At 36.6% G+C, this 12,544-nt stretch overlaps 1 protein-coding gene across 1 annotated transcript in view; it reads left to right on the top strand.

The window, feature by feature from the left end:
- Positions 1 to 12,544, top strand: part of TTN (titin) — a 275,933-nt gene that overhangs the window by 46,406 nt on the left and 216,983 nt on the right. Inside the window, exons 43-44 of the mRNA XM_049887553.1 lie at positions 2,695 to 2,883; positions 8,023 to 8,079. Coding sequence (XP_049743510.1) covers positions 2,695 to 2,883; positions 8,023 to 8,079 — 246 coding nt within the window. The remainder of the gene's footprint in view (positions 1 to 2,694; positions 2,884 to 8,022; positions 8,080 to 12,544) is intronic.

The raw sequence follows: 12,544 nt of genomic DNA, 5'->3' as shown, positions 1-12,544 counted from the left end.
CTTTAACGAACTAAGTGCAGCCTTTTTGTACAAATTGTAAAAAAATTATGGGCCTTCGAAAGGCCCAATCTCCTGTTTTCCGGGACTCATACTTTCTGAAGCATGAAACATGGTTTCTAGCAGTGTGGTGGTGCTTTTGTAGCATCAAAAATGTTATCTACTGAAGATCTTTGGTGCCACCTACTGGGAGAAGAGCAGTTCAGGAAAAAATAGAATTTTAAAACTTAAAAGCTAGTTTCTTGCCTCTTTGTTTTGAAGCAAAAATTTTCCTAGTTTTAATGTACCATCAGGATACCTCTAGAAATATCGTTGTTTACACTGAGAAGTACAATTTGTTTAACCAAATAGAATGATATGATGATGTCTGGGTTTGCTTCAAAATAATCTGGGAAGTGGAGCAATAGGGGCCTGTAGATGAACGAAGAATAACCATGAGTTGATAATTGTTGAAGCCAGGTTAAGGGTACCTGTAGGCTCATGACACTAGTCATTATACCTTTATATAATATAGTTTTTAAAAACATGTGTTTTAAGATGACTTATTTTTTTTTATTATTATTATTTTATGTTCTAAATGGAAAGAATAGTCTCTATCATCACTTCTCTAGTTCAGCTACCGAATAAATTTTTCATTTCATAATTATTTCACTCCATCTTGAGCAAGGCTAATAAACACTTGAAGAATATATATTTAAAATTTATTATAGAATAATTTTGCATTCTATAGCAATAAAAAATATGAAGCTTTAATTCTTGAGCTAAATACTATTAAAATATAGCAATTACATTAAAATTTTATTTTTAAATGAGTTTTAATGATGAGCAAACATCAAACCCTCTGAGTTGTTTCAGGAGCAGTGCTCTGCAATACTTGGTTACGTCAGTCTTTGGAACCTCATCTTTATCAGTAAAGTAAAAAAGTTGAACAAGGTTCCATGTTTATTACATAGATTATTTGGTTCATATGCACTAGAACCATTGTGATTGTATTTTTGTCTAGCATCTGGTTACAAGTACACACACAACTGGAAACCTAGTTTGAGCCCAGAAGAATTGTCAGGACCGAGGTTATATGTATGCATCTGAGAACATGTATGTAGGCATTGCATGCCTGTAAATCGTGTGCTTGATTTACTTCGCACAGAAAAACTCCAGTCCACATCCAATAATATCATTCATTGATCACAGACATGAAAAGGGCTGTGATTTAGGGCATGCCTATTCCTGCCATTAGGAAGACAATTCAAAGTGTTTATTCTACTGATGATGAGTCAGTATCATTTAGACACTTACAGAGTGATAGCTGGCTTACCAAAGTGATAATTAGTCTAGCAATGATGGATGCCCATCATTCCTCTAAGCATCTATTCAGTCGTTTATTCCACCAACATTTGTTGAGTTCCCGCTATGTGCCAGACACTGTGCTTGGTGCTGGGGATGAAAATAAGTGGCACTTGCTTTCAAGGAGCTCAACATCTAGGTGAGGAGATGAATGTGCACAATCAGATAGCAAGGTTGGCAGTGCAGTAACAGGTCCACGTGTTCAATTCTGTCCGTCTGGGACACAGGAAATATTTCTCTGAGGTGGTGGATGAACTGAGCATTGAAGAATAAGTAGGACCCAGGCAGAGAAGACAACATTAGCAAAGTCATACAAGGCTGAGAAAACACTTCAAGTAACTCAATTTAAATCCACTATTGACTTGCAGGCTTAATTTTTAATGGAAGCATAATTTTTTTAAAGCACACATTACCCAAAACTATTACAGCATAATAATGTATTCTTTTATCCTCATTTTTTTGGTTTTTATTGACTATTATCTTAAGAGAAAACCCTGGTGGCATACTGGTTAAGAGTTCGGCTGCTAACCAAAAGGCCAACAGTTGGAATCCACCACTGTCTCCTTGGAAAGCCCATGGGACGGCTCTACTCTGTCCTATAGGGTCACTATGAGTCGGAATTGACTCAACGGCAAAGGGTTTGGTTTTCTTTTTTTTTTTAAGATGGCTGAAATCCTTATATGGAAATAGTTTTATTTTTCATATTTTACTATAACTGCCACTTTCAAAAATATATTTAAGATGCCCAAATTCCATGAGTCTTTCCCTAAATTTTAAAAATTGTCTGTACAATAATTTGTGCTGTATACACCGCTGATCTGAAGGCCTTTTGACACTTGCTCATTGGTAAATAAAGAGATTGCTCTCTTTAGCTTTCAAGGTTGTCTATTTTAGACTTTGTGGAATGATTCTTTTCTCAACTCTTTATTTGAGTGCTCTTTCTGCACCCAGAAGTGGAGATTGTCCTTACTTCTGTCCCAGTATGCAACCACAATCCCAGATCAAACCCTTCATGATAACTGTTTCTCAAATCACTGAATATGTCAGAACCTCATCCCTGCTTCCACTGCATGACATGTAAATGCTTAAAAAGAAGATATCTAAAATCTGAAAATTTCAAACATTACAAGCAGTTCAATAATAATGGAGCAAGCTGAATTTTTCTAGAATGTTGCTTCCTTCTTGAAAATGAAATCATATGACAGCAGACGTGGTGTGCCCAAAAGAGAAGTATAATGCCCTTAAGATAAATATGAAATGTAGTCATCAGTGTAATTAACACTGTTCTCAGGTAAATAAAAAATAACCACTCATTTTGGGGACTTAAATATTTTTTTTTCTTTTGTTACACAGATTTAAAAGTGTCTTGGTACAGCAAAGACAAGCAAATCAAGCCATCTCGATTCTTTAGAATGACTCAATTTGAAGATACTTACCAACTGGAAATTGCTGAAGCTTTTCCAGAAGATGAAGGAATTTACACTTTTGTTGCTAGTAACATGGTAGGCCAAGTGTCAAGCACAGCCAACTTGAGACTGGAAGGTAGAGTACAACCACATTTATAGATAGATCTAACCTCAAATGTCAGTAACAATCACTAAAGGTTTCATGCAAATCATCGTTGGTCCTACCATTCTCTTTTAATTCAACTAATTATTTCCATGTTATATGCAATGTTTTTACTTTTCATTTACCCCTTCTCATTATGAATCATGAACCATCATTTTTTATTTTGCCCTGTTTTTTCTCCATAATGTATTGCTGTCATTATCAGCCTTCATGCTTCCTGATCAGCATGTATCAGAATGGGGAGAAATATGCTGATGGATTAGGTAGATTGGTTTTCTCATTTGGCTAGGATGAAAATCTATTTAAAAAAAAAAATCTAAGAGTGTGATCATCACCCAACTGGATTGACGCAACTGTGATTGCACAGAAGCAACAGTGAACGATTTCAGGGCCACTAGTTCCATGTGTTCACCGTCATTCACAGAATACCTGAGTGTTGAGGTGCCCTCTCCTAAGGTGGTTTAATGTTTCCGTTACTCACACTCTTAAATTGTAATCAGAAACACTTTTTCTGTAGTAGGGCCAGTTTAATTCAAAACAAAGACAACAATATTTTTATGTAATCAGACTATTTTTTTCCTGAGTGAATATAGTCTGCATAGTATTAAGTAGGAAACTCTGGTGGCATAGTGGTTAAGAGCTACAGCTGCTAACCAAAAGATTGTCAGTTCAAATCTACCTGGCACTCCTTGGAAACCCTATGGGGCAGTTCTACTCTGTCCTATAGGGTCGCTATGAGTCGGAATCCATGCAACACCAACAGGTTTTTTTTTTTTTTTTTTTTTTTAGTATTAAGTATACATAAAGATATAAGAATTACAGTCAACTTCTTTTTTCCTTAACTTTAAACACTTAACTATAATTAGATGTTTTTGTAATAATGTATTTAAAGTGGTTTTCAAAATAACTCTGTTTTTAAACCCAGAGTTAAAAAAAAAAAAATGAAAGCAGGAATACCTAAACCCTGTCATGGACTGCACTATTGCAATCAGGACAATATAGTGACGTCGTTAGCCTATTTATGTCTGGAAAATGAATGTGAACTTCTGTGACTTTGAATCAGTAGTGACATACAATGATAATACATTAGGATTGGATTGGATTCTAGTCTACCATAGCATTATGTGACAGACTGGTAGACAACTCCAAATGAGTTCTGGTTTCAATGGAGAGTAAGACATTAAAAGTTGACATGCTTCTTTTCAGGATTTAGCAAACTTGAAGAAGTTACATCAAACTCCCAATGGCTCGTTTCTTCATCAGTTTCATTTAAGAAGGAGTCCCTTGGCCAAAAGCCCATCTTCATCCAGCCTCTGTCAAGCCTCAGGGTGCACAGCGGGGAGACAGTCAGATTTCATGCCAGGGTTTCAGGCATTCCCAAGCCAGAAATCCAGTGGTTTCATAACCAGCAGCCAATTCTACCAACAAAAGATCTAGTTTTCTATTTTGAGGAATCCACAGGCATGGCTTTAATGCTTCTAGTTGATGCTTATTCAGAGCATGCTGGGCAGTACTCTTGCAAAGCAGCCAATTGTGCTGGGGAAGCAACTTGTGCAGCTACACTTGCAGTAACTCCAAAAGGTAAACCATCTTTCAAGGACTTTGATTTGCTACATACCCCTCAGTCTCTCTGTTACTAATGAGAGTCTCTGTCATTTGTCTCACTGCATACTGTGGTCAGTGCATAACTCACTAATAAAGTAACACCCAACAGGCCCCCTTAAGTCCTCAACTATGGGTTAACCTATTTATTTAAATCTCACTGAACTATGTGTTCAGAGCATTAGACGAACTACTAATTATTTTGTGAGGCTACAGCTTTGCGGGGCTTTTTAACTTTTCTAAACAACGTTGCATCATTAAATGTCCTACTTGCTGTTATATTGTTTATAATGTATATGGTGGAGGGAGGGTAAAGGCAGGCCAAATAGTGTTGGCAAAAAAAAAGATACTGTGTCACTCTGGACAACTGCAATGACAATGGAGAAAATCAAACAGTGTGTGGCATCTGCATGAGCCTTCATCATCCAGTCATCACTGGGAATGAATTTTCTTTTGTGTGATCCTGACATCCTAGAGCATACTGCATCTGGCATGCTGTTTCCACGTGACAGTGATGTCTTTCATCTTCATCTTCCATGGCATTTTGTGTTACTAACCTAGCCAAGTGACAAAGCTTAGATCTTAATATTCTTTTTTTTCCTTGTCACTTGATTATACAGTGAAGCGCTAGATAGGCAAAGTTCTGGGAAACATGTAAGAGAGCCTACCAAGTCCCAGGCAGTGGCAGATTCCTCTTTCACAAAGGAGGAGACCAAAATATCCCAAAAGGAAGTTAAGTCACTTCAAGGATCATCATATGAATATGAAGTGCAGGTTTTTGAAAGTGTATCTCAAAGTTCGGCCCACACAGCCACATCAGTTCGGGATATAGACTTGCACCGTACCGCATCTCTTTCACAAGTTGCAGAAAGCACTGAGTTATCTGAGAACTGTGGTGAAGAGGCACTGGGTGAGGCACCAAAGATTCTCCTGCACCTTCAGGACCTCACCGTAAAGTGCGGCGACACTGCTCAATTCCTCTGTGTTTTGGAAGATGAATCTTCCACTGATGTCACCTGGACTCATGAAGGTGTGAAGATAGAGGAATCTGAGAGGGTGAAGCAGTCACAAGATGGAAACATTCAGTTTCTTACCATATGTAATGTTCAGCCGGTAGACCAAGGATTGTACAGCTGCATTGCACACAATGAGTATGGAGAGAAGACAACATCAGCAGTACTAAGAGTAAAAAAAAATGGTTATTTGATTTTTTAGCTATGACTTGTTTCATTTTATCCCCATTGCTTATGCAGCTTTTCTGTCGTGCAAATTGAGTCAATGAATATATTAAATTAGAATATCTATAATTTAGTGCTGTATTCATAAATGACTTGTGAATGTCAGACAAGTCATTGGCCAAACTTTTTATAAAGTTTCACTTTGAAATCGAGACTCAGAAAGTTAACGTTTATTCCATATTTGCTGCTTTTTCTAATATTTACCAAATGCATCACCTAGGAAATACCAAAGAAGGTTAGAGTGTTATAGCTCAGCAGGGATTGAGTATTTATTCTTATGCCTGAAGCTATGCTAAACTTAAATTTAATCGTATTTATTATTAAGAGGCTGAACAATTTTCACCCACTATTGTGTATCTGCAAGCAAAAGAGCCTCACTTATTTCCTTTGAAGGAAGCTGATAGAAGAAATTTGGACATCTCCAGGGTCTATTGGAAAGCCGTAGCCTCAAGTTCCTTCCTGATTTTGGCCATGCTATTTTTGAGATCTTAAAGATGATCAGGGGAAATACAATATTGTATACCAGTCACCTGTGCACTAAATTTTGAATTAGTGAGCTTCCTTCTTGCCCAGTAGAGAGAATCAGGCTTTCTAATTCACTTACTGTATCTCCAATACCCACTCAGCAAAAGGCTTTTGTCTTTCATAATCTGAGATTTCTGATCTGTATTTCCAAAGACTTCTAAGGGAATACATCAAGAACTGAGATCTAGTTATGTCCATTAGATGGAAAATTCATCTCTTCAGAGAGCTGACCCTCCATTTCACTGCAGCTCTTGGCTAGCACAACAACCATAATCACACACAGCGACTATGGATCTGGAGGTTTTGTCTGCAAGTCATGTTGGTGACAGCTGTCACAGTTTCTGCAGTACAACTGAGAATTGGCTGTTGCGGAGATGGGAGAAATGTAGGTCCTTCAAGTAGCTTCCTAAAGACCTAGAGCTTGAATGTTACGTTCCCAGGGTGGGTTTGAGCTGGGCATTTTCGCCTCAAGATTTCCAATTCACTCAGTTCCAATTGGTTATATCGATAAAGTGTTCTGAGAGTATGAGCACATTTTTCTTGGAAAGCCCAGACTGCCTAACTGATTCTTAAGGTTATAAGTTTTTCAGGAGTGAAGGCTCAGGCAGAGTTGTCTATTTAACAAAAGGCCAGTCTTTTATATATTTTTCTGTTATTTTGGCCAAATAATGTCACGTAGGCTACACAGTTATCCACCAAGATCAAGGAGAAATGTAAAACTCTTATTAAAAGTCTGTATTAATAGAGACCTTATATGTATAATAAACATATAGGTGTCATACATCAGCTTTAAAACTAACATGCTGCCTTTCCTTCTCATCCTAACACCATTCCATCTTCTCTAAACTCAGCATGTGTTTTACAAACACAGCTACTTTATTCCTTTTCCTAACTTTATTCTTACCTAGCAAAGGAATCGAAAACCAGAACAGTTATAAAAATTACCCTTGGTTCAGACACTAGAAGTATTAAAACACTCAGAGAGTCACAAATTAAAACAACCTGTGAAATAAAAGGAGAATCATCAAAGAAAACATCAAGTTTGACATTGACTTCATGCCAAAGACCACAAGAAACTGAAAAACAGTGGAGTCAAGTCTACTGACAAAATGGAGAGAAGAAAGGAAGTGGTAGCAGAGCTCCATCCTCACCCAAGAAGCTGCCCCAGAGATGATACTGTCTAAAGCCTGTGCCTGTTCCTTGTGTAATAAAAGCAATTTTGAGTTGGAAGAGTCTTTGTTTTGTTCCTTTACACGTAGTTGGATTTTGTATAGTTTAAAGCTTTGAAAGGTGGCTCAAATCAAAGGACTATTTACTAGTGTTTACTGTAAATGCTTAGTTTTGTAGGAAAAATTGAGACTAGCCTGCTACTAAAAGTAGAGAGTTAGAAAATGCATGTTCCTTCTAAATATGATTTCATTTCTCAGCAAGTTTTCAGTCATGAGGACATTTAAAAATATATATTTAGTTTGTGGATTGCTTTTCTGAATGCATGTAAAGGCATGGGAAATGATGGAACTAAAAGTGGAAAATTCATAGAGGACTTAAAATAAAAATGTTTTTAAATCTTTCTGTCAGCATTGTCAGATTATTGATTTGATTGGCATGGATTTTTTGTGCATTTGGGGGATGAAGTTTTCTGTTATTACAATAAAGACAGAAATGTTTAATCCTGTAAATCATGAATTGATATAGAAAATATGTGCAATTAATCACTAAAATCTCCTTGTATATTTTTCCGTTTTAGCCCCTGAATCAATTTTGCAGGAGAGGATGGGACAGCAGATTGAGGTGGAGATGAAAGGTATTGTTACAATGAATGTGAGATTTAAGTAGAAATTTTGAAGGGTTGATAGAATCCTTGAACTTCCTTCTTTTACTTAGTACTTTTGAGAAAAATGACATAGATGTATCTCTTAGAGTATATATTAATATGTCGCATGCCTGATGTAGTATGCTGACGGTTACATGCATTTTACCGTAATTCGTTTCATGGTATTTTAAAATTTTTCACTTAATCAGCCATATTCAACGTCATGTTTGCAACAATTTTCAAAAGCCTGTATTAGAAAAAGTTGTCATCTTAATGCATGAAATCTTGAAGTAGAAGTTTGTTGTCAAAATCATAGTGAATTGAATTGAACAATAGACAATAACCTAGCTGTCATTCTCAGAATGCAATATCATGAATGAATTGAGATGGAAATGCTATTGTATTTAGGATGTGTGAAAATGTTATATTCCCATTCTGGTTTACACTTCATTCACATATATCATTTTAACATTCATGTATCTCTTACACTGGCTTGCAGATAGCTGCCTCATGTGATCCACATTGCCTGCTTTTCTTTGCATAACATTGTGACTCTATAGCTGTATTAGTTCGAATAAACGCCTTCTCATTTTATTTTAGCTAATTATTTATGATTATAGTTTTTGTACATATTTTTAAATAGTTAATTCTCAAAAATATAATAATGTAATCCACAATCAAAAGGATCAGAAAGGGCGTTTATTCCACTCTCTGCAAGTCAGGTAAGATTTTCCTCTTCACCGTTAAAAGAACAAAGTTTTCCTGATCTCAAAACAAATATGCACAGGAACATGTTATTTTGAAATGCATTTTTGCTTGTTCAAGAAGAAATTTCAACAGTTTGAAGAAAAGACCAGACAACGAACGATTTTCGTGTCAGAATCTTTTAAACAGAGCATGATGTTGCGTTTATTCGAACAAATATGGTGAGTGAATTTTTTATGGATTTGTGAGAATCTGTAGCATGCACTTTATTTCCTATTTTGAAATTTTATTTTCAACTTTTTCAAACACTATGTAAAACAGTAAAATGCTTTATAATTTACTTTTTTCCCAGAATTATTCTCTGAGGGGGAATCTGAACATTCAGAAGGGGATACACGTGATGCCTTTTCAGATTCTGAAGACATAAACCACGGCTCCATGGCTGCGAAGAGATACGCAAGTAGAATATCATCTACAAGCTCCTGGCCCGAACATTTCAAGCCTTCTTTCACCCAAAAACTTATGTTTAAGTATGTTTTAGAAGGTGAACCAGCTGTTTTTACTTGTCAATTAATTGCCTGTCCAACTCCAGAGATGACTTGGTTTCATAACAATAGGCCTATCCCAACAGGTCTTCGACGAGTGATAAGAACTGAGAGTGATTTGCATCATCACTCTTCTAGTTTAGAGGTTAAAAGGGTCCAAAACAGAGATTCTGGATGTTATAGATTATTAGCAATTAATAGTGAAGGTTCAGCGGAATCAACTGCATCATTGCTTGTTATCCAAAAAGGGCAAGATGAGAAATATTTAGAATTCCTGAAAAGGGCAGAACAGACACATGAAAACTTGGAGGCTTTAGTTGAAAGGAGAGAAGATAGGACAAAGGTTGACCTAAGGTTTACTGGCTCTCCCTTTAACAAAAGACAAGATGTGGAACAAAAGGGAATGATGCGAACCATACACTTTAAGACAGTAAGTCATAGCAAGAAAACAGATTTTATGTATGACGAAGAATATTTAGAGAGTAAATCTGATATAAGAGGATGGGTTAATATAGGTGAAAGTTTCCTGGATCAGGAGACCAAAATGAAATTGCAACGTTTACGGGAGGCTAGAAGAATTTTAATGGAGAAAAAGAAATTATCTCTTTTAGATATGTCATCTAAAATAAACACAAGAACTTTGAGAAGTGAAGCTAGTGATAAAGATAGTCCTTTCTCTAGTGAGGAAATGAAAAGCAGATCTGTGTCTGATCTAGCTGACAACAAGGGAGAGGTGAATAATTCAGCTGAGGGTATTGCCTCGAATCCACATGCCCTTCCTAATCACGTGAATCAAAATGTAGAATCTGGAGAAATTCCCACCAGCTTTCAAATTACTGTTGATGAAGAAATTCCCCATACCAAAATAAAAACGAGCCAAGAGGTATTTCCAAAAGAAAGTTTGCCAGAAGACCATTTGTACAGTAGTATGCTAGAAAATGAAAATACTCAAGTGAAAGAACAAGTTGAAGAAATTATGACTAAAACTGTAGTTGGAGAGTCATCTGTATCTATCACTGACGTACGTAAGAATGAGGAAGTATGTGAGACCCCTGAGAAGATGTCTGAAGTTATTATACCATATGCCAGTGAATCCTTTGGTACACTTGAAAACATTAAAGAAGATGAAGAAATAGATAGTGAAAAAATAAGAAAGCATGATTTGAGAGAATCTGCTTCCACAAAAGTTGATGAACTCAAAGCTGAACAGGAGGGAAAAACCACAAATTTTTTGGAAAATTCTTTCCAAAGACATCCACAGCGTTGTCCACCTTCATTTCTTCAAGAGATTGAATCTCAAGAAGTTTATGAAGGTGACAGTTGTAAATTTGAATGTCATTTCCAAGGATATCCTCAACCTATCGTGACGTGGTATAACAATGATATACCAATCCCACGTAATCAAGGCTTTATCACACATACCTTCGAAAGCTATTCAGCATTAACTTTTTCTTCTGTTCTTCCTCAAAATGAAGGTTCTGTTACCTGTGTGGCATTTAACCAACATGGAACAGTGAAAACAACTGGCATACTTAAAGTGAAAGCAAAAGAAATTTATGATGCCAAGCCACATAAAGTTCCAGTGTCCCATGACTACACTGATGAGGAAGAGGAGCTGGCATTAGTGTTTAACCAAGCAAAAGGTGTTCATCCATTTTTGAGACAAGAGGGTCAAAGAAATCTCCCGATTTTAAAAACTGACCCACCATTTTCTCCCTCTGCAGACACAGAGTTGCTTTCTTTTCCTGTAGAAATTCAGGTAACAGCAGCTACTCCTACCCCAGACCAGGATAACGAGTCAAGAGAAATGTTTCAATCTGTTGAGTTGGAGCCTGAAGCAACACCTAGAGATCAGGATACTCAGTTACCAAAACACAAATTTATATTTTCATCTGACATTACTAATGAGCCTCCAAAACTGTTACAAGAAATGCCAAAGCATACCTGGTGTACAGAAGGAGATTCTATAATACTTGAATGTTTAATATCTGGTGAGCCTCAGCCAGTTGTAACATGGTTTCAAAATGGAGTCCTTTTAAAGCAGAGCCAGAAGTTTCAGTTTGAAAAAGTTAATTGTAGCCACAGGTTATATATTAATGATGTTCATTTTTGTGATTCTGGAGAATATACTTGTGTTGCTGAAAACAATTCAGGAATAGTTGAGAGTGTTTTAGATCTAACAGTGGAACCTGTGGCTCCCAGGGAATATAATGAATTAGATAATATTTGTGGAATTTACTCAAAATATTCCAAAGATCAACAAGTACAAACACAGGATGAATCTGTAAGAGCACATTTTTATGATTATCCAACTGGCCCTTTTACTCCCCAGTTGAATATAAAAGAATATTCTGTAAGGGGATATTTTCAAAACCTTGAGACAATTGAGCAGACAGACCAAAAAGGCCAGGTGCATTGCACATCTTCTAGAGAGAAACTACCAAGATTTATGGAGGGTACTTCAAGATCCATGGACATCAACAAGCCTCTTGGTGCTGACCTTCAAAGCCAGGATGAAGGGACGGAGGGACATATAGGTGAACTAACAGAGTTGCACAGAGAAGAAGGTAATGTTTATCCATTTGTTGATGATTTCAGTGAAGTTAAAGTTAGGAAGGAGACAGGAAATGATTTTGGAAAACTTGGTGGATCAGAAAAGGAAAATGTCCAAAAATATGCCCAAAGTGACTATTTACCAAATAGTCAGTTTGAAAGAATTTCTGATAGTTACGTGACAAAAGACTCACCTATCAGTGTATGTGAAGAACCCTTTGGTGAAGAGAGACGCTATCCCAGAAAAAAGGTGAAGCATAGAATCGTTGCATTTGAAAAGTTGCAACATGCAGAAAAACGACTTCTAGAAAAAAGACCCACCAAGAAATCATTTGTTAATACTTCTCAAGGGAAACTTGATGACAGAGAATTGCCATTAAAGCAAAGAGAATCCTGGTCAAGTGATACTTCCTGTGACCTAAATGTAAATATTCACCAAGCAGAGAAAACGTCTTCAAAAGTTGAACCAGATTCATCGAACATTGTAATGAATTTAAAACTGCTTTCCTCTCAAACTCATAAGGAATTTGAAGGACAAGAGAGGGAACAACAGAAAGAAATAGATTTTATAGATCAGTCTGTACTTTTAGAAAGGGCTGAACCTGAAACATCTATTCCACTTGACCTAAAACCGTTTCACTCTCAAATAGAAA

Source organism: Elephas maximus, chromosome 6, assembly GCF_024166365.1.
Source record: "Elephas maximus indicus isolate mEleMax1 chromosome 6, mEleMax1 primary haplotype, whole genome shotgun sequence".
Lineage (NCBI taxonomy): Eukaryota > Metazoa > Chordata > Mammalia > Proboscidea > Elephantidae > Elephas > Elephas maximus.
Note: the sequence above shows the minus strand (reverse complement) of the source record. Positions and strands in the feature narration are given on the sequence as shown.